At 39.0% G+C, this 26,973-nt stretch overlaps 1 protein-coding gene and 1 long non-coding RNA gene across 7 annotated transcripts in view; one reads left to right on the forward strand and one right to left on the reverse strand.

The window, feature by feature from the left end:
• SBF2 (SET binding factor 2) overlaps positions 1-26,973 on the reverse strand; it is a 530,998-nt gene that overhangs the window by 93,721 nt on the left and 410,304 nt on the right. For all 6 annotated transcript variants that reach the window (XR_004026025.1, XM_030794550.1, XM_030794549.1 and 3 more), the window contains one exon: positions 22,871-22,939. Coding sequence is in view for 5 of the 6 variants with exons in the window: in XM_030794550.1 (XP_030650410.1) it covers positions 22,871-22,939 (69 nt within the window). In the remaining variant the exon portion in view is untranslated. The remainder of the gene's footprint in view (positions 1-22,870; positions 22,940-26,973) is intronic.
• The window catches only part of LOC115830481, a 92,451-nt gene that overhangs the window by 35,085 nt on the left and 30,393 nt on the right, over positions 1-26,973 (forward strand). The gene's annotated exons all lie outside the window — the stretch shown is intronic.

Here is a 26,973-nt window from a genome sequence, read left to right on the forward strand (position 1 = left end):
ACCATCCTGGCTAACATGGTGAAACCCTGTCTCTACCAAAAATACAAAAAATTAGCTGGGTGTGGTGGCACGCGCCTGTAGTCCCAGCTACTCGGGAGGCTGAGGCAGGAGAATCGCTTGAATCCGGGAGGTGCAGGTTGCAGTGAGCCAAGACAGCACCACTGCACTCCAGCTTGGGCGACAGAGTGAGACTCTGTCTCAAAAAAAAAAAAAAAAAAAATTACTAAAAAATGCTCTATGTAGTTCATCACAAAGGTTTAAAGTCATATGGATTAGTACGGCATAAAAATATTGGTTCACAACCACAAATGGTGGTTATAGTCATTCACCACAGTTTGACAATTCAAAAGATATGTTATGGAAACAAAGCTAAGAAGATTATGGTGTATGGTGCTAACTTCATTTCAGGGCAGCTCTACCACGTGAAGGTAAGAAGATCCACTTAATATGTATTTAGTAAACAGAAGCAGCAGCCAGAGGCTCAAGGGATAGTGGGGGCAGCAGCATAGTTGCACAAGGTCATGGTACAATAGCAGGAAACCCACATAGGCAGTCATCGATAACTGGAAAATAGAAGTACCTGCCTAGGTAGAGGAACAGTAAGCAGTTTTGGGGATCTGCATGGGCAGTGAGGTGGCATATACCTAGAAAGTTGGCTATCATTTAGCTCCAAAGATCTTTCATTTAGTAGTTCAGCACTATATTAGGATTTAAAGAAAAGACAAAAGTAAGTCCCTTGAAAGAGCATATTTCTGGCTGGGCATGGTGGCTCACACCTGTAATCCCAGCACTTTGGGAGGCTGAGGCAGGCAGATCACCTGAGGTCAGGAGTTCGAGACCAGCCTGGCCAACATGGTGACACCCCGTCTCTACTAAAAATACAAAAATTAGCTGGGCCTGGTGGCAGGCGCCTGTAATCTCAGCTACTCAGGAGGCTGAGGTAAGAGAATTGCTTGAACCCATGGTCTGTCAAGAGATGGAGGCTGCAGTGAGCCGAGATTGCGTCATTACACTCCAGTCTGGGAGACAAGAGCAAGACTTTGTCTCAAAAAAAAAAAAAAAAAAGCATATTTCTTTCCTTGTGTGACTGAGCTTTAGAGTTTAAATCCTCTCATTAAATCTGCATAATATTATTTCTATCTTAGAGACTACTGTAATGACAAAGAGAATCTAGAAAAAAAAACATAATTAGGAAGCTCTCATTCTAAGTCATTTTTAACTTGAATTTTTATTGCCAAGTACATAATAGTGAATCTAAGTAAAAACTTATTCCTTATACTATTTTCTACTTCTTACTAGATGAAGGCAGAAATCACAGTACTACTGAATTACAGTTTTATAGTACATCTCTTCTTTCCTTAGTTTCTATCTACTGAACTTTTCCAGAGACCCCTAAAAAAATTATCGGAGATACAAAAAGCAAAGTCTTAAAAGCATTTCCTATAAACAAGAAAATCAATATCTTTTAGGGGCCCAATTTTCCGAATTTCACTGACATTTTGACTAAAAAGCTTAAGACTCTTGTCAATGACCAAATAAAGACTCAAATTGTAGGTTGCCTCCATGATACAGTCAACTGTGGGTGCATTTAAACTGTAACTGTTACTTCAGTGCCTATACTTTCTAAGGGTTTTATTTTGATGCTGTGGTCTTCTGAGAATCAGTGACAGCCAGCCAGAGTGATTCACTGAGGTGGTGTCTACACAAAGTGGAGGCTACAAAGCAGTAAATATGGGGTTGGGCCTTGAAGAGGCTCTGACTTACAGAATATTATTGGATGAGTCACCTAAGCTCCTAGCTTAAGTCTATTATTAAAATAACACCTCTTGACTTGCATGTACATCTGTTAAAAGTAGACTAACCTATCAACCTTGAAGAGCCAATAGTACAAAAAGTTAAAATGTTATATGAAGAGAAAGAAGGAGACCAACTTATTATTGGAAGACAAACAGCATTGTAAGCTGATTATAAGAACATTTATTTATTGAGGAGAAATATGCCTCTGTTACTGAGAAAAACAGCTCTTCAACTTTAATTCTAGACTGTATTTATTTTGGAAAGATTCATTAAGACTGAGCCTCTAGAATGAGAGACAAGCTGTTTACCTAGTGGCCATTTCCCAAGAAAAATTATCTATCAAATAATATAGACTGGGTCAAAGTTCTCCAAGTATTTGCACGGGTAAGCCAATAATTATGCCTAGAATTCTAGAAAATGAGGAAACAGCAGTAATCATCTAGCTAAAAATAACCAAGACAGATCCAGTGCTAAGAATAAATAGCTATAAAGTTACATTAAACTGTTCTAGGACTGAAGATGGTTTTCAAGCTCCAGAGGATCATTTCTCACTTCTAAGGCTTCTAGGAACACCATAAAATCCACCTTCCTCCTACCCACTAGCTCCTCTTTTTATTAATATCTAGTGGTTTGCTATTTATGTTTCATTTGTATAGTTTAAGGCCTACTTCCTAATACAAAGCAAATGTTACTGCAGGCTTGAGGATGCCTTTACCTAATTGTCCATAACCGAATATGAAAGAAGGCTTTGGGATTAAGTTTCCATAACAGGGTAGAAAGACCAGTTATGAGGGAAATGAAGGCAAAAGCAGGAGAAAATAACAGGGCCAGTGAAGTGGAAAAAACAGTGTGGAACAAGGCAGGGGAAGCCATATATCTTCTCTATTTGCCTGGTCAATCCTCCCTGCAAGGTCCAGTTTGGGTGCTTGAAATATGCTGAATAAGCTTCCCAATTCATGGAGGGGTGGGAGAAATTGAAATTCAACTTGGGAAGCCAAAATAGATTTTTCTGCCTATTATAAAAAATTTGCAGAAGCTGCACATCTGCTGGTGTGAGACACAAATGTGAAAGTACGCAGGCACACACAAACACATAACACTTCTTAAACTTAAATCACTTAACTTGTTATTAAGTGTAGACTCACTGAGTTAGAATAAACCTCAGAGATTTTTTTTTCACTAATACATGGGAATGCCAAGATAAACAGAAGAAAAGAAACATAACAAAAGGTCAAACAGCTAGATAGAGCAGTGCTGAAGCCAGCATCAGATGTTTTATAAGGTATTAAACAATCTGGTCACATCCTCCCTTTCTCAACTTCCTGAATACTATTCACCCCTGTAGGCTGTATCCCACAGCTGAACGAGCTGAATGCTTTGTGTACTAAACATACTCTTTGCTTTCTCCCTGCCATGACATTGGTCAAGCTGTTTCATCTACTTGGAATCCTTCCTTCCAATCTCTAATGGTTAAAATCCATTCTCCAAGGGCCTATTCAGATGCTACCTCTTTCAAAATGCCCTCCCTCTTTGCTCTCTCTTTATTTACTATGTGTTATAAACTGAATGTTTGTGTCCCCCTTAAATTCATATGTTGAAGCCCTATCTCCATCCAGTGTGCCCATATTTGTAGTAAGGAAGTAATTAAGGTTATATGAGGTCATAAGGGTGAGGCCCTGATCCAACACGATTAGCATCCTGAGATAGAGAGCTTGTTCTTGCTCTTGCTCTCTCTCTCCCTCTCTCCCCACTGCCCCACGTTCTGAAGAAAGGCCACATGACATAGTGATAAGGCAGCCATCTGCAACCCAGAAAGAAAGCCATTCCCAGAAAGTGAATTGGCTGGAACTTTGATCTTGAGAAAATAAATTTCTGTTGTTAAAATACCCACTCTGTGGTATTTCGATATGGCAGCCTGAGCAGACTATGACACTATCTTAAGTAGAACTTTGTTGTTGTTTTGAGATGGAGTCTTGCTCTGTTACCCAGGCTAGAGTGCAGTGGGGTGATCTTGGCTCACTGCAACCTCTGCCTCCTTGGTTCAAGCAATTCTACTGCCTCAGCCTCCTGAGTAGCTGGGATTACAGGCGCCCACCACCATCCCCAGCTAAATTTTGTACTGTTAGTAAAGACAGGGTTTCACCTTGTTGGCCAGGCTGCTCTCAAACTCCTGACCTCGAGCAATCTACCCACCTTGGCCTCCCAAAGTGCTAGATTACAGGCGTGAGCCACCATGCCTGGCCTAGAACTTTGTTTATACTTCTTTAACAATTATTTCATTCTATTTTGTATTACATTTAGGACTATTTTTTGCTCTAGAATGTGCTGAAATGCTATGCTACAGCCTTTCTTAGGCTTGATACAAGATAAAATAGCAGCCATAATAACAATATAAAGTATTAGTATTTCTATGACAACAAAGATGATCAAGGTAGAGTTTTTAAAAAATAAATAATACTCTACCGTTTTATAAGGAAATGTATTATATGAAGTAAGTTCCTATGTTGTTCCTATTTTTGTATGCTCATTAAGAGATATTTTTAAAATGCCAACAATTAGGTTTTAAAAACTAAATACTAAATCATTAATTAAACTTAAATAATTTTTTAAAATTATACTTTAAGTTCTAGGGTACATGTGCACAATGTGCAGGTTTGTTACCCAGGTATACATGTGCCATGTTGGTTTGCTGCACCCATCAACTCGTCATTTACATTAGGTATTTCTCCTAATGCTATCCCTACCCCAGCCCCCAACCCCCCGACAGGCCCCAGTGTGTGATGTTCCCCACCCTGTGTCCAACTGTTTTCACTGTTCAATCCCCACCTATGAGTGAGAACATGCAGTGTTTGGTTTTCTGCTCTTGCGATAGTTTGCTGAGAATGATGGTTTCCAGCTTCATCCATGTCCCTGCAAATGACATGAACTCATCCTTTTTTATGGCTGCACAGTATTCCATGGTGTTTATGTGCCACATTTTCTTAATCCAATCTATCATTGATGGACATTTGGGTTGGTTCCAAGTTTTGCTATTGTGAATAGTGCCACAATAAACATATGTGTGCATGTTTATTATAGTAGCATGATTTACAATCCTTTGGGTATATACCCAGTAATGGGATGACTGGGTCAAATGGTATTTCCAGTTCTAGATCCTTGAGGAATCACCACACTGTCTTCCACAATGGTTGAACTCATTTACACCCCCACCAACAGTGTAAAAGCGTTCCTATTTCTCCACATCCGCTCCAGCATCTGTTGTTTCCTGACTTTTTAATGACTGCCATTCTAACTGGCATGAGATGGTATCTCATTGTGGTTTTGATTTGCATTTCTCTGATGACCAATGATAATGAGCATTTTTTCATGTGTCTGTTGGCTGCATAATGTCTTCTTTTGAGAAGTGTCTGTTCATATCCTTTGCACACTTTTTGAGAGGGTTGTTTTTTTCTTGTAAATTTGTTTAAGTTCTTTGTAGATTCCGGATATTAGTCCTTTGTCAGATGAGCAGATTGCAAAAATTTTCTCCCATTCTATAGGTTGCCCATTCACTCTGATGGTAGTTTCTTTTGCCGTGCAGAATCTCTGTAGTTTAATTAGATTCCATTTGTCTATTTTGGCTTTTGTTGCCATTGCTTTTGGTGTTTTGGTCATGAAGTCCTTGCCCATGCCTATGTCCTGAATGGTATTGCCTAGGTTTTCTTCTAGGGTTTTTATGAATTAAACCTAAATAATTAAAAAAAATCTGTGTACATATAGTCTCTCTCTTAATAGCCTTTGAGGGCAGAGACCATGTCTTGCACATCTTGGCATCAATTCAAATGCTATGTTAAAGCATCTTAAATATAGGTACTGGAGGTATACACAATGCTTGTTAAATTCCAAAAGGTTAATTACATATTTCCCAGAGGCTTGCTTCTAAGATTATAATTTTAATTCTAATTTTATTAGCTGGAAATGTCACCCAAGAGTATAATAAAACCAGCTAACTCCACAGTCATTCCAGGTGGTTCTCTGACTTCTTCCAGGTAATCTCCTGCTACCAGTACTGAAACATGCCTATGACTGAGGGTTAATCCCATGCTTTCATCTCCGGAACACTTAAAACTCCCTCTGAAAGTGACCCCTCTTTATCTTTATGTCTCTCTTGTCATGTAAAAATATATCAGTGACAAAGAGGAACAACTGCAAAGCTGCAGAAATTAAAAACAGACCTTTTGAGTTAGGTACAAAATGTTTGCACTTTGGACATAAAGGGAATTTGCTGAGTTACTGAAGCAAGTATTTATAGCACCACATAATTGATTTTCTGCCATAATAATTTCTTCTGTAATTCAGCAGCTCCTCCACAAATCCCCATCAAATCTATGACTTCTCAAAAATGCTAACAATGCTGGCTAATACAAAGGAAACAGTGCCACCTAAGCAAAATTAAACTAGAATAATAATCTATTCATAAAGTTCTTTTTAGGGACACATAGTTATTAAAATCTTTGCTTTTGTTATTCACGAGTCATGAGTTTTGCATTTTTCATTCTTTTCTCAATTATTTTATTAGGCTGTATCTTACCAAAAGTATTCTAATTCCTATCTTCAGGCTACAAAGTCCTTGCCCTAAATGAAAATATTAGAGTCCACTAAAAACCAACATAATCAAGTATGCCCTGTGACATCCAACCCCAAAAGTGGAGGATGCTGACATGCATCATCATGGGTTTTGCCATTTGCCAGCTGGAGGACCTGGGCTAAGCTTGGTGAGCATAGGGACTGTGTCTGTTTTATTTGTCAATGTATATCCAGTGACTGGTGAAGCAGACATTCAATTTATAGTTGAATTAATGTTCTGTCTTTCATTCAACAAATACTCGTTGTGCACTTCCTATATGCCAGGCACTATGTTAGGTGCTTTATATGAATAATTTCACCTTTAGTTATCACCATTTTAGAGTAGAAGAATAAAAGTTCAGACAGTTAAACATTTGTTTCAGATCTCAGGATGAGGCCAGGCTTGGTGGTTAGTGTCTGTAATTCCAGCACTTTGGGAGGCCAAGGTGGGCGGATCACTTGAGGTCAGGAGTTCAAGACTGGCCTGGCCGACGTGGCAAAACTCTGTCTTCACTAAAAACACAAAAATTAGCTGGGTGTGGTGGTGCGCACCGGTATTCCCAGCTACTCAGGAGGCTGAGGCAGGAGAATAGCTTGAACCTGGGATGCGGAGGTTGCAGTGAGCTGAGATCATGCTACTGCACTCCAGCCTGGACAATGAGTGAGACTCCGTCTCAAAAAAAAAAGATCTCAGGATGAGCCAAGATTCAAATCCAGATCTTTCTGTGGTCCCAGAGTTCAGGCCTTTTCCTTACTATACCACACAACAACAATTCACAATCAGAAGCTAAAAGCTAGAGGTTGTGAAGCTCACATGTTATTAACTACATCTGGCTGCATATGTGTTTTGGCTGTCTAGGATTTTTGAAAAATGAAGCCAACATTTTAATCTGAAGAGGTTTTACATACAATCTAAATTTTACGCTTCTTTTGAAAGGCCTAAAGATGTGGTAGCAATGTTCCTACATCCCTGTATGGCAACAACTGCTGAAGCTGAGCAGAGGCTGCCCCTTAGATGGGACATGTACTCTTCATGTGGCCTGCTAACTCATTTGTGTTATTTGTTTGGCCCCTGTAGATTTGGTTTGTAACTTTCGCTACCTCTATGTGGATCTCTAAGTACCCTCATCAGTACTTGTCTGTTATACTAGCCCACTAAGTGGCCTCTGTTGCTCTAACCTCTCATCTTCCTATCTTCTACACTGCTCTAGTTTGTTTCTGAAACAATCACGTCACTGCCCTACTCAAGAGTATGGTATTATGTACTCCTTAGTGACCAGAGAATAATATTAGTCTAAACTCCTTAACATGACATTCTAGACATTCTGTGATTTGATTTCAAATTACTTTTCCTGTCATATTTTCCTTGTGTAATGACTGCATGGATTGCAGCTATCCTAGGAGGGGGTGTCTAGTAGCCTGCTACAAAATTCTGCCCCGTCAGCATTTTAATCAATGGCTTGGATCACAAAAAATATGATTTTCAAATTTAAGAAGAAAAAGGAAACTTACAATTTATTTATATCCAGCCTCAGAAATGCATGCCTTAATCCTTTTACTGCCTACAGAAGACTTTGGCAAGTGCTTAACAAAAAGATCTGGAGTCAGTGGTGGTTTTAAGGTTATGTACAAGCCACTCACAGAGACACTAGTGCTCCTTTGCCTTTTTATAGCATAAAAAGGCATTTTTGGATATAGAATCTCATTTCTTCAAGTCCAACAACAAAAATAGGATGACAGATAAAATATTTAAATGAACCGAATGAATGATTAAAGTAAGAATTGTATTTGGACAGAAAGCTCTTGGCATGGCACTGGTACCTAAGGATAAATTATAACCATGAACATTTTTCAGAATTCCAAAGATGTGTTTAGCACTCTGCTGGGGGCTGGGATGGTGATTCTAAAATGTACTACCACATATGAGGCTCAAAACACTGGGGTGAAGCCAGTGAAACTGATAATACAGTTGTTTTAGGAAGAATGAGTAACTGTTAATTGTTACACGCATCTCATCTCTCCTAACTACAGAGAGAGTTAAGCTGTAAAAATTTAGTTTATTAATTCCAAATAAGGGGATACTGTCCAGATACTTTTCCCCTGCCTTAATCCTTCTAGAGGATTCAAATCTAACTCCTGTTGGACTGATTTCTCATGATAACACTTTGGCATGGAGCATGCCCAGAGGTCAGCTGCAAGCCACTTCCCAGAAGTCATGTCGGCTTCAGCTAGCCTTCTTGGATGGAAAAGAGAACAGATTTTAGCTTTGGCCAAGCAGAGCCTCTACAACACTCCCCATCCCCCCCAATTAAACAAATAAAGCTGATTTTGTAAGGAAAACAATAAAAGCCTGGGCAGCATAGCAAAACCCCATTTCTAAAAAAAAGAAGAAGAAGAAATGGGCTGGGCATGGTGGTGCACACCTGTGGTCCCAGCTACTCAAGAGGCTGAGGTGGGACGATCCCTTGAGCCCAGGAGTTTGAGGCTGCAGTGAGCCATGGTTGTGCCACTGCACTTCAGCCTGGGTGACAGAGTGAGACCTTGTGTTTAAAAAAAGAAAAACAATAAAGCACAAATGTGTTGTTTTTCCACAGCTCTCCTTGTAACACCACAGATCTTTACACAACATAATGAGTCAAGTTATTAAACATGCAATTCGGAAATCAGTTACTTAGTAAAGAGATAAAAATTCCAGACCAATACAAATGTCACCTTAACTTGAAAGACAGCAAAAATGCAAGCAGTTGCCAGATAACATTTCAGAAAATGTATCCTAGGGCTTGCTTGAGTGAAAACAAACCTCTTCATAATTTTTTAACCTTGAAAACTTTGCATTTGTACTTTTGTTGTTTTTAGGAAATTTCCTACAAAATTCACAAGATTAGGATGAAGCCAGTAAAATTTTTATTGTTACCATGAGGAAGAATAATTGTTAATGGCGACACAGTATCTTAAATCACAGAAGGTATACAATTGCCTAACTTCAGCAGATATCTGTAATATGTAATTTAGTGCTGAACCACTGATTTGCACTTCCATACAGTTCTGTTTTTGTGAAACTTCTGATACAGTGCTTAAATATATCTTCTCGGCCAGGCGTGGTGGCTCATGCCTGTAATCCCAGCACTTTGGGAGGCCAAGGCGGGTGGATCACAAGGTCAGGAGATCGAGACCATCCTGGCTAACACGGTGAAACCCCGTCTCTACTAAAAATACAAAAATTAGCTGGGTGTGGTGGTAGGCGCCTATAATACCAGTTACTTGGGAGGCTGAGGCAGGAGAATCACTTGTACCCGGGGGTTGGAGGTTGCAGCGAGCTGAGATCGCGGTACTGCACTCCAGCCTGGGTGACAGAGTCAGACTCTGTCTCAAAAAAAAAAAAAAAAAAAACCCATATCTTCTCTTGCACTAATCAATATTTCTTTTAAGCCATACTTCATTACAAACTTAATAAAATATTGTTTAATTCACATTGCTTCTCTTGCCCAAGCACCTAAAATAGCTACCTATTAGCCTGGGCAATATGGTAAAACCTGTCTCTACCAAAAATACATGGTGGCACACTCCTGTAATTCCAGCTACTAGGGAAGCTGAGGTAGGAGGATTGCTTGAACTCAGGAAGCGGAGGTTGCAGTGAGCCGAGATCATGCCTCTGCACTCCAGTCTGGGCGACAGAGCGAGACTCTGTCTCAAAAAAACAAACAAAAACACACACACAAAAAAGCTCCCTATTGGTCACATATCTGGATTTTACAACCTGGCATCAAAGATCTACATAATAATGGCAATATTAGCTAAGATGTCAATAGCACTTACTATGTACCAGTATTTCTACCATCTATTGCTGTGTGGAAAAAAAAAAAAAACAGCCAAAACTTAGTGGCTTAAAAACAACCCCTGTATTTTTTTTATTTTAAATTGATTAAAATAAATTTATACCCAGGACATAGCAGAGGACTGCAGGTGCCTCCTCCAGCTCTGTCCCCCAGAACAACCATTTTATTACCTCTCATTAGTCTATGGATTGACTGATGGTTAAGGGAATAGGTTCTGAAATCAGACTAACTCTCAAGGTTATGATTGTGAGGATTAAGTCCTCACATGTGTGTATGTGAAGTGCTTAGTGAAGTGCTTAGCATAGTATCTGGTACCTAGGAAGTGTTCAGTCAATGCTGAGCATCATTATTATTATATTTTATGAGTTACTTATCCTCAACTCAATGATAATAAATCACAAGTTCCTCAAAGGCAGAGGCTACGTCTTCGATGTTGAGATTCCTCATTTAGACTACCAAAGGGTTCTTAACACAGGAAAGACCTGAATAAATACTTTTGATTTGAATCAACAGGTGTAATAAATTAAAAATAAGTATCCCTCATTTTTCATTAAGCGTTTAGAACCCTAAACTTACAGACCTGAAAAAAAGGGGCCCTAAGTTATTTTTTGGAGGCTGGAATCTCCAAGTACTCCCCCATGCCAGCCTGGAGAGTACTGTCTTTATAACCAGTGTCTACTGGTGAAGTAAGACATTAAGCTGTATTAGACATCATCAGCATTTACACAGAAGTGAATGATAGACTCTTAGGATTCTGAGACCCTTGAATACTTCTGGAATTTTTAAGACACTGATGGCTTCAGCCCCAGGGATTTTGTTTTCAACTACCCTTTGATGGGGGCTTTGCATCTGTTGTCTTTAAAAGCACTCCAGGTGATTCTAAGGTGCAGCAGAGTTAAGAGTCATGGGTCCAGGTCAAAGGATTAGAGCCCATATTGAGCAATAACAGATCTGCAATCAGGAGACCTGGGCTCTTGTATTGAATATTGGATCATCAATTCAATTCGAGAAACTGTTTTTGTGAAATGCTCTATGCTAGATATCACAACATGAAGAATGAGGAGCCAATAATCCGGACCTTTAGTTTTTGAGTCTGATCATTTAAAGATGGGAGTGGTTTTCCCACTTTTAAAAAAAATGTGGTTTTAGCTTTTAAAAACGAAATCTTACATATAAGTTCAATATATGCAAAAGAAACAAAAGGAAAGCAGGTTGGCATCAGGAATTCCTACTATACTGCATTAGCCTTCCCCCTGCTTTTCTCCATTGGAAGCTGACTCTAACTGCATTTTCCTCCTATAGTTTTGGTGGTGTACTTTCTCCTTATCCTAAGGTTGCAAATTTCACTTTTCTTGGAGCACAGCGGAAGAGAAGTCAAGCATTTGCCACAGAGCTGTGGGTGCACAAAATACTCAACCTGACTAGAAACTTGGCTCAGAACAGTCCCTATCTGCTCAAGTCTTACGGGAGGCACTGTAGTTTGTACCATTTCTGACTTTCTGCTTAGACTCTCCCATGTGTTTTCTGGGCTAAATTAGCCACTCTTCTCCAATTGTTCCAAGTAATATTCTGGGAAAGGAAAACCTAACAAAATAACTTAAATATTCAATCATGTAAATACATTCTCAACATTTCATGGAAACAATCTAAGGCAGTAAATCCATAAACCAAAGAAAGCTTTTTGGGACCTAGACATTCAAATAGTGTAATTACGGCCCAGCATGGTGGCTCACGCCTGTAATCTCAGCACTTTGGGAGACTGAGGCGGATGGATCACTTTAGGTCAGGAGTTCGAGACTAGCCTGGCCAACATGGTAAAACCCTGTCTCTACTAAAACTACAAAAATTAGCTGAGCGTCGTGGTAGGCGCCTGTAATCCCAGCTACTCAGGAAGCTGAGGCAGGAGAATTGCACCACTGCACTCCGGCCTGGGGGATAGAGTAAGACTTTGCCTCCAAAAAAAAAAAAAAAAATCAAAAAACAAAAAACAAACCCCGCCCCCACCCCCCCCCAAAAAAACCCAGTGTAATTACTTCCCATTATTGAACATGATGCCAATACTCTTGAGTGGCTCATGACGAACTCTTCATTGTATTATTTGAAAATTTAAAAATATTATTAAAAACTTAAATCCATATTGTCTAATATTTTCTTCCAGCCCTCACGTTGCCCACGAATAAAACTCTTTCAAGTCTAAGTCTGTATACTTCACAATCTTTTTTTCTTCAAGTTTTACAAGACGTAAGACAGTGGGTAGAAACAGCAATAATCTTACTGGTTCTGAGAAAAATCACAGTAGACATTAAAGCTTGCTAGTTCCTTTTTTGGTTTAGTGGGGACAAACACTTTATATTATGTTCTATACATGGTGATAGCAAAGTAAGAAGAGGTATACTTTTGGAAGAAATTCATTTTTTTCTGGAAGATGAAAAATTTCAATAAAAATTTTCATGTTTTTATTAAGTTATTCTGTTGTAAAAATTTTATTTTTAAATGTGTATGTCAGGTTGATGGTCCTGGAATCCTCCTGTAATAGCGTCCAGGATGATTGTTTCCAAGGCAGAAACAGAATTGAAACACACCCACACAGGACAACCTCCGTAGCCTTGCCCCCCAATCTTCTGGCATGACTTTCTAGGAGATGGGATGCCTCCTCCCTTCAGTATGATCTTTGCCTTCACCTCCACCTGTCTCAGAATTAGAAGAGAGGGCACTGTTCCTTTTGTCAAACACATGGTCCCTTTACCTGTTTGAGGGAGGTGTTACAATCTTCTAAAAAGAAAATGTACTTGGAGGGGCCAACAGAAATAATCAAATTCCACGCTACTGCAGAATAAATTAGAGTCTGGCTCAGTCATAATTACGTTTCCTTTCTCACTGTTTTCTTGCAAAATAAATGATCATTGATTTTTAATGGCACTACATAACCTACTAAAGACTGCTCAAATTAGCAACTTTCTTTTAACTTCTATTCCAAAGTAGAAATACTGCAACTTCACCTGATCTTCACATGATTCTCCTGTGCTGTCTCATTCTTTAGCTTTTCTTCATTTTGTTATTCCATAGATTTTTTTTCCATGTTTCTGACCTCTATTGCTTTTTCTTTTCTCTTCTTCCAACAGAATTCTGTAATCATCTCTCTGTAGAAGCCTCTTGTATTTATATTTTTAGCTGGACCTACCTTTCAAGTTAAAATTCTGCAATTTTCCTTATTTTCTGGACAGATCCACATAGAATTCCAAGCTACGGGTAGCCTGTAGTTCTTTTGGTTTTAGTTTTATTATTAATAATTGGGAAATCTTTAAAAAGTGGATTTCTGCCTTTTTTTTTTTTTTTGAGACGGAGTCTCGCTCTGGAGTGCAGTAGCACCATCCTGTTCCTTCTGCCTCCATTTCCAGTCACAATTCCCAGTAAGTGATTCACGTGTTTCTTTTTTTTGCCTGTAATATTTATGTCATCTCATACTTCACCCACTCTTTATCTCATTCCCACTTGCAAGATAAATGCTCATTTATCATTCATGGGCACAAGTTACAATTTTTGGGGGGTGTTCCTCGGGTCACCAGGAACTAATGTATTCTTACAGGACTTAGATTGTATCTGTTTTAGAATACACATGCTATAATTTGTTTGACTAATCTATCTTCTCTGTACGCATGTGCGTTTAAGGCTGGAGATTTTGACTTGTTGGCTTTTGTAGTCCTAATACTCAGGACGTGGTAGCATAGGACTTCAGTGTCTACTGAACTGTACTATATTTCTTTTGGAGTAGAGAAAGAAATAGTCTTAGTAGGCTGCCTCATTTTTCTGAAGAATGAACAAAAGGGTCCAAACCTTTTTTTCATCATATTAAAAAAAATTGTCCATCACATGAAAAAAGTTAATCATCATACAAAAAAAGTTGACAAGTTCAGAAAAATATTTCATAAAATTAAAAATTAGTAATTATTACAAAAATAAATTTAATAAGATTAAAAATACTGTTAATTATTCACTGAAAAACACAATAAGTGTTCTAGAGCTTCTGAGTAAATTGCCCCAGTTTCCTTCTATCACTAGTTTAAATAGTATATATAAACTAATCTTAATAAAGAACATTAGTTCTAAACTAATTATAATAATTCACAGTTTCTCAGAAGCAGAAATTTTTCAGGAGCCGTAGGATAAAGGAACAGTCTTTCAAAACGAGAAAGGAAAAGTGGGAGAAGCAAGGAGAAGTTGTGCTGAAAGGGAAGAGGAGGAGGAGGAATGCTAAACTGCCTTAAAGAACAAGAAGAAAATGAAGGGAGGAAATAAAAGCAAGACATTAATTCTCTGACCATTCTAAAATTCTGCTGTGCTGGAAAGATGTGCTGTAATAAACACATTCACATCTTTTCCAGGCTAAATTTGGATTCAGCCAGCACTGATGCTTGTCTTCACTCTCAAACATTTTTCTGCTAATTTATTTTTAAGATTAATATTTGGTTTACAGCAGAAAAAATGATGAAAAAAGACCCTTCATCACCCACTCCCTCCCGTCTTTTTTTTTTTTTGTGATCAAAAATATAATCCCTTGAGATCTATTGTAGGAAATGCGATGTATCCAGATCATGAAGTCTGAAAAAAAAACAGAATTCTTTTCCTATTTTGTAAATTTTTGAGACCTCTTATCATTTACCAATTAAAAGTGATGACTTATGAAATATCTATTTTTTATATTTCTGTAAGATTTTTCTTCTAGCCACAATCTCAATACTATGAAAGTTGGCATATTTGTATTCCATCAGAATTACCTACAAACTCTCATATCTATAGTAGGACAATCAGGATCCATATTAATTACTAAGGCAAAGCCAGTATTCAAGGAACTTCTGAATTATCAGTGAAATACAAAAGTGTATTTAGTGTAATTTTGAAAACTACGTTTCCTATTAGAAATATGTGAAAATGGCCAGGCATGGTGGCTCACGCCTATAATCCCAACACTTTGGGAAGCTAAGGGGGAGGATCACTTGAGCCCAGGAGTTTGAGACCAGCCTGGGCAATATAGTGAGATGTCATCTCTACAAAAGAAAAAAAATTTTTTTAATTAGCTGTGTGTGGTGGTGCATGCTTGCAGTCCTGCTACTGAGGAGGCTGAGGTGGGAGGATTGCTTAAGCCCAGGAGGCGGAGGTTGCAGTGAGCCGAGATGGCATCACTGTACTCCAGCTTAGGCGACAGAGCTAAAAACCCATCTCAAAAAAAAAAAAAAAAAGAGAAATATATGAATATTTGAAACTTATAAATAATACTATGTAACGATTAATTAAATAACATCTTGACTTTGCCCCCTCTAAGCCAAAACTTAATGAAGTATCCTTGCTGGTTATATGTGTGAAAATGGCTGAAGAAATTAGAGGGCAGGAGTGATGCCAATTCAATATCTCTAAGCAAAAAGATTTAAAAAAAGTTTCTAGAGGTATGCTTCATAAATTGGAACTCATTTGAAGAACTCTATTATAGTTAAAGAACATGAGGTTTGAAATCAGACAGAATTCAGTGAGTCCTGTTTTGACATTTACTAGCTAGGTAGTATAGATTCTTTCCAAGCCACATTTCCTCCACCTTAAAATGGAATAAAATTTCACTGGGTTAGATTAGGTACTGCAAGTCAAACGTAGCATCTTGTATATAGTAAAAGTTCAGTAAATATTAGCTCTCTTTATTATTCCTGTCACCTGCCTCTGGACTCCCATTCTTTACCGTGTTCTGTTAGGTAAATGGACTTACATAAGAAACACCAGGCTTTGACACGAAAAACACAGATTTTACTTTACTCATGTTAGAGGGTATCGGCTGGGGGAATACCTAGAGGCTGATGGTGGCAGGAAGGTCACCACTTAGCTAGCTCAGGAAATGCTGTGACTCTCTATACTAATGTCACTAACTGATTAGGTCAGATTTACACAAATGACACAAATGACTTTTCTAACTGCTTCTCTGATTAGGTAAGTTAGATGCATACAAATGACACAGATCACTTTTTCCAGGTAGACTTTCCTATTACTCTACCCTGAATTTACTTGCAATGGGCTTTCATATTTTGAAATGGAAATAATAACTAGGTCTAAAAATTTTATTTACAGCCAGATAAACTAGTGGGTCTTTATGTAGAATGTATAAGCTAAAGTTAAAATTCAGCAATAAAGAAATTAAATAACTATAAAATCAGGTAGAAATGTAAATTTATATTTCTTTAAACTGAGGAGTCATGTTGTACATCTCACATTTTTTCCTAATATATTTATAAGAGAATTAGTTCAATTGTATATTATATACTGAATTAGACGCATTTTGAAATAATACAGGTTACCTAAGCACTCCAGGTGTGGAAAATTCTTAATAATTAGCAGTCTTAACGAAATCTTCTAACAACATGGGTGAGCCTCAAAACCTTTATGCTCAGTGAGAAAAGCAACACACAAAACAGCATATATTATATGATTCCCCTTAAATAAAATGTCTAGAGAAGACAAATTTATAGAGACAGAAAGCAGATTTGTGGTTGCCTGGGGATGGGGAGTGACTGAGAATGGGCATAAGGTTTCTTTTTGGGGTGACAGAAATGTTCTACCTATTTATTTATTTATTTCTATTTTTTGTTTTTGAGACAGAGTCTCACTTTGTCACCCAGGCTGGAGTGCAATGGCGTAATCTCGGTTCACTGCAACCTCCAACTCCCAGGTTCAACAAATTATTCTGTCTCGGCCTCCCAAGTAGCTGGGACTACATGAGTGTGCCACCATGCCCACCTAATTTTTGTATTTTTAGTAGAGATGGAGGTTTCACTATGTTGGCCAGGCTGGGCTCGAACCTCTGACCTCAGGTGATCCAGCTGCCTCGGCCTCCCGAAGTGCTGGGACTACAGGCATGAACCATCACTCCTGGCCTATTTATTTATTTATTTATTTACTTACTTATTTTTGTTTTTGAGAAATGTTCTAAAATTAGACTGTGGTGATGGTTTTACCACTCTGTAAAACACTAAAATTACTAATATACACACTTAAAATGGGTGAATTTTATGATATATAAATTATACTTCAATAATCTTCTTCAAACAAATCTTTTGAACGGCTAGATACTAGAAAATAAATTTTTACATGTTGAATGGAGAATTTTGAAGAAAAAAAATGTTTCTCCTGAGAATGAGTGTTTGAATAATGCTCTTATTCTGAAGTAAGACCTAACTCAATCAATAAAACTTCCTCAAATGCCAACTACATGTGGGGGGATCTTTAGAATCTGGAAAGGCTTCACTTCAGGATGATTGCACTTAAGGTGAATAGGGTATTTATTTTTCCTCCCAGGGTAAACATAGGCTATAATGGGTACCAAAGGAGAAAGTGTTAGCTCTCCTGGGAGTCATTTTGAGTATCAATAACCAACAGATGTGCCTCAAAGAAGTAATGGGACGGCTTTGCCATACTTTGACAGATTCCAGGAAACCCTCTGGAATACCCTGGTTATTAAGAACTACAACAGGGTGACCCTGAGGTGCATGGGTCACTGGAGAGAAGGTATTAAGTTAAAGGTGGCAGCCGGGTGTGGTGGCTCACGCCTGTAATCCCAGCACTTTGGGAGGTCGAGACAGGTGGATCGTCTGAGGTCAGGAGTTCGAGATGAGACCAGCCTGGCCAACGTGGTGAAATCCCATCTCTACAGTAAAAATACAAAAATTAGCCAGGCATGGTGGTGGGCACCTGTAATCCCGGCTACTTGGGAGGCCAAGGCAGGAGAATTGCTTGACCCAGGAGGCAGAGGTTGCAGTGAGCTGAGATCGTGCCATTGCACTCCAGCCTGGGCGAAAACAGCGAAACTCCGTCTCAAAAAAAAAAAAAAAAAAGTTAAATGGTGGCTTGTGGTGAAGGGGCCATGACTTTCACTGTTGCTCACTGCTATTGTTGGGAAGGAATAATACAAAAGTATCCTATTGTGGTTCTATTTCTGCTCTATTGGGTTTTATTATTTTCCTTTTAAAAAAGTAACCTTCAGACATGAACCCCTGCTTTACATATTCTCAGTATACACTCTGGCTCTGAATTTAATAAACATCATCTTTAAATGAAAAGGGCATAAGTAAATCAATGAGTAGCCCAATGTTATTATTCATCAACTTTGAAATGATTCCTCTATTGTCAACAGCTGATGAATGGATATGAAAGGTCATTAGTATGTGTCCTGAGGGTAAGGGATTATGTGTTACTAATCTGTGATTACTCTGAAACAGATATACGCACAGGGCTTGGCATATCTAATAAATTGAAATAGAAAATGCAAGTACCATATAAACAACAAACATAAGTATAAAAGATTACATTATTTTTCACAGTAAAAGTAAAAACCTGGCTGTTAAGGTACCACCTTCAAAGAAGGCTTCCATAAGAGTTAATGAATTACATGTTACTTAGTAAAAGTGGAAAGAAGTAAGAAGGAACTGTAGGCTTACAATCTAGGGGAAAAAATAATTTGTGGTGGCTGTCGCATGACAAATTCCAAAGGATCTAAGACAGGCGATGTTACAAGTGGGAAATCTTGAACACTCTGACACTAAATAAAACTCTAAAAGATAAACATAACCTTTCATCTGGGCTAATGAAATATCCTGCTCATATGAGAATAGTAGGTACATACACACTATCTTTTCATTAAAAATATAAATGGAGTAATTAAAAATAATTAGGTATATGTGCTATTATGAAAGGATGACCAAGATGTACTACTAACTGAAAAACTCAAGGTGTGAAAATAGTGTAAATGGTGTGATTGTTTTTGTTAAAAAAGATACTTTTTTAAAAAATTATTTTTATTTTTATTTTGAGACATAGTCTTGCTCTGTCACCCAGGCTGGAGTGCAGTGGCGTGATCTTGGCTCACTGCAGCCTCTGCCTCCTGAGTTTAAGTGATTCTCCTTCCTCAGCCTCCTGAGTAGCTGGGACTATAGGCGCACTCCACCATGGCTGGCTAATTTTTGTATTTTTAGCAGAGATGGGGTTTCACCATGTTGGCCAGGCTGGTCTCAAACTCCTGACCTCAAGTGATCCATCACCAAAAAAAGAAAATTTTTATCTGCATGTGCTGGCAGTAATGCGTGACTCTTCCCTGGCCCCTCACCCTCATTCCCACTTCTTTTCCCCAGGAAGGAAACCAATGGTTCAGAGGAAATGGAGTGAAGGTGGAAAAGGGAACTTTTACTTTGCATTTTGTTCCTTTCTGTACTATCTGGAATATATATATATATAATTTTTTTTTTTTTTAGACCGAGTTTTGCTCTTGTTGCTCAGGCTGGAGTACAGTGGTGCGCTCTCGGTTCATGGCAACCTCTGCCTCCAAGGTTCAAGCAATTCTCCTGCCACAGCCTCTCAAGTAGCTGGGATTACAGGCATACGCCACCATGCCTGGCTAATTTCGTATTTTTAGTAGAGATGGGGATTCTCCACGTTGGTCAGGCTGGTCTTCAACTCCCAACCTCAGGTGATCCGCCCGCCTCGGCCTCCCAGAGTTTTGGGATTACAGGCGTGAGCCACCGCACCCGGTATATATATAACTTTTACTTTAGATAATGTCCATCTGGTTGGTGGCATTGTGGACCAGTTTGATTTTTAAAAATTATCTGCACTATTAGACTACTAATATAAGTTCCTAGGGACCATGACAATGTTTTATTAATGTTTCTGCCCAGATGTTGCCTGTTATAGTAGCTTTTTATATTGAGATACTCAATAAACTTTTGTTCCATTGAAAAAAATTAATAATGTTATTTAAAGTATTTTAAAAGTAAGTTTAAACAAGACAAGCAGCTGAGTCCATTCTCTGAAGAAATGCTGGCAAGACCCAGGAGTTTATACTAGCTGGACAGTATGAGGATGGCTAATTTGCAATTTGTGCCCAGGATAATGCAACTTACATCTACTTCCTGAATTAACAAATCTAATATGCACTAGAAATAATTTTCCAAAAGGTAAAGATTTAGAAAATATCCGAGAATCCGTGTGATCTACCTTACCTAACCCCTCTGTTATCAATGTAGTACTTCTTTCTTCCAAGTCTATCCTTCTCTGTCTTGCTTTGTGATACTGCCCTTATAAACATTTCTCCTTAGCCAAAATGCAGAATATTAAGCTTTGCCAGTAAAGGTGCAGAAGGAACACTGCAGTAGAAAGTGGATTCTCTTCCTAGTTCTGGTGTACTTTCTCCTTCTTGCTCCTGTGGTAGGCACCTAATGGTGGTGTGTGGGACCACAGTGGCAGTACTATCTATAAAGTTTCAGTGGTACCCCAGGTGGTAGCTTCCTATCAAGTTTCACTGGCACTCTAGAAGTTTCAGGGCCATCCTAGGGGGTGGCTTCCTACCAAGTCTTGCCAGCACTCCAGCAGGCAGTTTACTGCTTGCCAGTTCTGGTCTGTTGAAATTCTATGCTATCCAGTGGCCACAACACCTCTCCAACATGATCTGAATCAGCCTAGATCTGGGAAGGGGCTCTCTTCCAAGTTTGCTTCTTTGTTACGCACTATGCCTGAGCTATAGAGGTAGTAGTTGCTCCTTATATTCTATTCCTGTATTCTTATGAACTCTCTTTACTTCTTAGTAGTTAATCTTATTAACCACTTAGTAGTTAAAACCTATTACTACTTAATAACTCCTTATATTAAAATTTCTGGTCAGGCGTGGTGGCTCATCCCTGTAATCACAGCACTTTGGGAGGCCAAGGTGGGCAGACAGCTTGAGTCTAGGAATTTGAGACCAGCCTGGGCAACATGATGAAACTCTGTCTCTACAAAAAAATACAAAAATCAGCCAGGTGTGGTGGCTCACCCCTGTTATCGCAGCACTTTGGGAGGCCAAGGTGGGCAGACAGCTTGAGTCTAGGAATTTTAGACCAGCCTGGGCAACATGGTGAAACTCCGTCTCTACGAAAAAATACAAAAAATCTGCTGGACGTGGTGGTTCACACCTGTAATCCCAGCACTTTGGGAGGCCAAAGCAGGTGCATCACAAGGTCAAGAGATCAAGACCATTCTGGCCAACATGGTGAAACCCCGTCTCTACTAAAAATACAAAAATTAGCCGGGTGTGGTGGCACGTGCCTGTAGTCCCACCTACTCGGGAGGCTGAGATAGGAGAATTGATTGGACCCAGGAAGCGGAGGTTGCAGTGAGCTGAAATTGTGCCACTACACTCTAGCCTGGGTGACAGAGCAAGACTCCGTCTCAAAAAAAAAAAAAAAAAAAAAATTAGCTGGGTGTGGTGATGTGTGCCTGTAGTTCCAGCTACTTGGGAGGCTGAGATGGGAGGATCACTTGAGCCCAGGAGGCAGAGGCTGTAAGAAGCTAAGATTGTGCCACTGCACTACAGCCTGGGCAACAGAGTGAAACACTGCCTCAAAAAAGTAAAAATAGGCCAGGCCTATTTTGGGAGGCCGAGGTGGGTGGATCACCTGAGGTCAGGAGTTTGAGACCAGCCTGACCAACATGGTAAAATCCCATTTCTACTACAAATACAAAAAATCAGCCAAGTGTGGTGGCGCATGCCTATAACCCCAGCCACTTGGGCAACTAAGGCAGGAGAATCACTTGAACATGGGAGGAGGAGGTTGCAATGAGCTGAGATTGAGCCACTGCACTCTAGCCTGGGCAACAAGAGCTAAAACTCTGTCTCAATAAATAAATAAATAAATAAAAATAAAAATAAAATAAAATTTCCCTGTTCAAATTACTGGTGTGGTTTCTGGCTCCTGATTGGACCTTGACTGATTCATCCCTAAACCAAAACAATCCAAAACAAACTCATCCAACAACGAACCATGCCAACCACAAAAAATCAAATCTAAGCCCACCACTAAAACCTATGTATGATTAATCTGCTAACACAGATAAACAGTATGGCAGTTACCAAACTTGTTAACTTATTGCTTCCTGAAGCTGACTGTGCATGTGGCTGAATAGTAAGTCAGCTGCTACCACAGATTTACTGTTTATTATTGCGTATTTCAGAAGGATGTATTAAATGCATTGTTATCTAATTCTTTACAAGTCCTTCATGGGAAAATAAATTTGCTGGTTTTTGTCTGCCATAAGAATGAATCTATTTATGAAAAAGCATAGATATAACTGTAGTAAGTGACAGAATTTTAAAAAAATCACTTTGAACATTCCAGAAAATTCTCAGAAGGTTCGCAGAAATTACCAGTAAAGTTAAACTCTAATTTCTGGCTTCAATGTCATTTATTCAATAAATATTTACTGAGTGGCCCTGGGACATAGCAGTAAAGAGGACAGACAATATCCCAGCCTCATAAAATTTACTTCTGTGATGGGGACAAAACATGTAAACAAACCAATATGTAACATAAATTCAGTTGTTATAAAGTACTATAAAGAAAATTAAGGAAAAGGATGTAATGGGTGTGGGTGCTATTTTAGGAGATGATTTAGTGTTCTATATTAAATTTCCTACACAAAGCATGCAATAAATGTTATAATAAATATAACCACAGATATATCTTAGGCATACTACTAAGAGGACAGGATTCATGTAGTTCCATAATAAATCAAACTGAATACATTTATGTAAATCATAACAAGCTTATATATGGACCAATGAAACTTACCCTATAGAAAGCACTGGTCAAAGGGAGTAATGCTGCGGCAATGTTGTATTCTTCTAAACTTGAACAATCCTTTAAGCAAAACAAAGACAAAAGAACATTAGGATATTTACCAGAAATCACAAATACATGGGAACTAACATCTGGGATACACTGTTTACTGTCCTATGGGGTTTTTACCTTTTTATTTTTATTTTGCAGAGGACCTGACAGAGGGGTTTGTACTTTTATTCCAAATTGCCATTAAGGCATAGCTAGGTAAGTTTTTGGGGAAAAAACTGTGTGTGAAGCACATTCTTTTATAAATAAGGTAAAAGTACATTTGAGAAAGGTATTTTCATACATTATTGCTGAGTAGCCACGTTTACTTTCCTGCTCTACAAAGACTGTGTTAAAAGTTGTGTAACTTACACAAATTTTTTTTTGGAGGGAGTTTTAGTATATTTACCAACTGTATTCCATTGAGTCTAAGATATGTTTTTTTGCACATTTTAACATTTCTGAGATTGGGATCATCTTATAATTGACTGGAGGTATTTTTTTCTTTCTTATTGTTATACAAAAAGGGTTATCTTGCAGGCCGGGCACGGTGGCTCATGCCTGTAATCCCAGCACTTTGGGAGGCCGAGGCAGGCAGATCACCTGAGGTCAGGAGTTCAAGACCAGCCTGGCCAACATGGGGAAACCCTGTCTCTACTGAAAATACAAAGAGTAGCCAGGCATGGTGGCAGGTGCCTGTAATCCCAGCTACTCGGGAGGCTGAGGCAGGAGAATCGCTCGAACCCTGGAGGCAGAGGTTGTGGTGAGCCAAGATCCCACCACTGTACTCCAGCCTGGACGACAGAATGAGACTCCATCTCAAAAAAAAAAAAAAAAAAAAAAAACAACGAGGGGGGTGGCGGGGAGGATCTTGCTATTGATCAGACAAGATATATCACTGATTCTAAAACCCATTGAGTGAAATGCTGATGAATAGAAAGGTCAGGAAATCTCAGTGGGAAGGTAAAATGGCACAGTGACCGTGGAAAACAGTATAGCGATTCCACACAAGCAAAAAAAAAATATATATAGAATTACTGTATATTACGGTTATTCTTCTTCTGGGCATATACCCAAAAGAATGGAAAACAAGAACTCAAACAGGTTTTTGTATACTCATGTTCACAGAAGCATTATTCACAATAGGCAAAAGGTGAAAGTGACCCAGGTGACTGTTGACAAATAAGTGAATAAACACAATGTGGTATACAAGCACACACACATAGATGCACAGAATATTCAGCCTTAAAAAGAAATTCTGACACATGCTACCACATGGATGAACCTCGAGGATATTATGTTAGATAATTTTTTTTTTTTTTTTGAGACAGAGTCTCGCTCTGTCACCCAGGGTTGGAGTGCAGTGGTGTGATCTCAGCTCACTGTAACCTCGGTTTCCCAGGTTCAAGCGATTCTCGTGCTTCAGCCTCCCGAGTAGCTGGGATTATAGGCACATACCACCACACTTGGCTAATTTTTATATTTTTAGTAGAGACGGGGTTTAACTCCTGACCTCAAGTGATCCACCTGCCTCAGCCTCCCAAAGTGCTGGGATCACAGGCATGAACCACCATGCCTGGCAGATAGATATTTTCATATAGTTATATTAACCAGTCCTTCCTCTGTCTAGCAGTGGGGTCCAATGTGGCCAGAATCCAGAATAGTGCCCACAATGGCTGCAAAAGCTGCAATTGATTTCCCTAGTGGGTGAAGAATAGTGATTAAAGCCCTGACCTTAGACAATGTAGCCATCTCCATCAAAACTCCTCATCCATCTGTTGTTATATGTTTGCATGAAATGATTTTAAACTCATAGAGCTGGGACCTTAGACATCAATTATTCCAGTGCAATTCCTCCACTTTCCAGACTAGAGAAAAGAGGCACAGATGTCAGCCACAGAGCCACAACTGGAATCTAGATTTATCTACCTATCAGTGTGGTGTTTTTTCCTCTAGACACTGCCTTTTGTACTTGCTTTCCTTTAATTTATGAGGTAGAAAATATGGATTGTCTGAACTTCCAGCACTAATTTTAGAGTGTGAGGGTGGTGAGAATAGACCTGACCAGGAGAGCAGCAGAAGGCTTAGAGCTGCCTAAGTGCACTAGTGCCTGGGACAAGCACTCTAGAAAACAGGAGGAAGAGTCAGAAGGGAAAGTCAGAAGTGAGGAAGAGTCAGAAGCGAAACAGGCAAAGATAATCTTTGCCTATTTCAAACTACTGCTGCGGATGGGGAGGGTGTAGTACTGCCCTGAGGAAAAAGGAAGAAACTTTCTTTCAAGAGCTTAGCCTAGAATTGGCCATCTAGTCTAAAGCTAGTCTTTCTAGCCTGAGTGCTTTTGGTAATAGGATCAGCTAAAAGAGTTTTCAATTGAATTTCATGTATTGTCAATTCTGAAAAACAGTTTAGAATTTACTGCATGTTCTATTGCAATGACTACTGAAACAATAATGGATTATAAGGCTGGGCACGGTGGTTCACGCCTGTAATCCCAGCACTTTAGGAGGCAGAGGCGGGTGGATCACCTGAGCTCAGGAGTTCAAGACCAGCCTGGGCAACATGGTGAAACCCTGTCTTTACAAAAAATACAAAAATTAGCCGGGCACGGTGGCCTGTGTCTGTAGTCCCAGCTACTCAGGAGGCTGAGGCAGGAGAATCGCTTGAACCTGGGAGGCAAAGGTTGCAGTGAACTGAGATGGTGCCATTGCACTCCAGCCTGGGCAACGGAGTGAGATCTGTCTTTAAAAAAAAGGATTATAAGATAAATCTCAGCAGTAAGAAGTCATTCTCATATGGCTCACATTCTGTGACCCAGTTAAAAATAAAAAAGTAAAAGATAGGCTCAAGCTTCCTATATTATGCTAAAAATAATATTTTAACTAATTCATCCTATTGAATAAATATTTATTGGAGAAATGAATAAGTGAATAAACAAAGGAATAAACGTAAGGAGAATAATGAGAAAAAGGAGCTACGGACAGAAACTTGGGAAAGATATGTATTTATATAAAGGTAGAGAGGAAAATCAAGATGGGGAAGGGGAACTGGTGAGAATGGTATCATAGATGTTAAGAGGAAATGACCAACAGTGTTACATGCTTTAGAGGAAGTTTAGTAAAATAAAGATTAAAAAAAAAAACAAAAACAAAAACATGAGAAACTGATGAATATAAGAGGTCACTGGTGACATCTGAAATTATTAGAGAACAGGTGAGTAGAATAAAACAAAAGGCCCTGACTATAAATCTTCAAGGTTGCAAAGGAGAGCAATAAAATAGTCACTTGGGCTAGGTGTGGTGGTTCATGCTTATAATCTGAGCACTTTGGGAAGCCAAGGCAGGAGGATTGCTTGAACCCAGGAGTTTAAGATCAGCCTGGGCAATATAGGGTGACTCTGCTTCTACAAGAAATAAAAAAAATAAAAAATTGGCCAGGTATGATGGTGCATGCATGTAGTCCCAGCTACTTGGGAGGCTGAGATGGGAGGATTGCTTGAGCTTGGGAGTTTGAGGTTGCAGCAAACTATGATCACGCCATGACACCCCAGCCTGGGTGACACAGAGAGACAATGTCAAAAAAAAAAAAAAAAAAGCCACTTGAAGAATTATTACATCTAAGTTTATTGTTTAATGAATCTCAATAGGGCTCAATTAGATGAATGGTGAGATTTTATCCAATCCTTTGATTCTTGAGAATTAGAAGGGTCCCAAGTACACTAAAAGGGAAACTCCAGTGGAGGAGAGAGAGGAAAAAGAAAGATCACTAGTAGACTGAGGACTCTGAGATACGTCTGGTAGTCAATATGGTCCCCATTTCTAAGGCAGGGTTAGACCCTGAAAACATCATAAAAAGCAAATATCTAGAATTTATATTAAACAGCAAGATCCCTGATGATATCATCAGATATAACATATGGGGAAAAAGAAGCTTGGTTCTGCAAGGAAGACTCAGGACTTCCTATTTTTATGGCGAGGGGAGGATGAGTGGGGAGAGCTGTTTAAACTATTCTGCTAGCTCTGTAGAGTACTGATAGCTGTTACTTGGGGGGAATTGGGGAAATGCTGGGT

Source organism: Nomascus leucogenys, chromosome 15 (assembly GCF_006542625.1).
Source record: "Nomascus leucogenys isolate Asia chromosome 15, Asia_NLE_v1, whole genome shotgun sequence".
Taxonomy (NCBI): Eukaryota; Metazoa; Chordata; class Mammalia; order Primates; family Hylobatidae; genus Nomascus; species Nomascus leucogenys.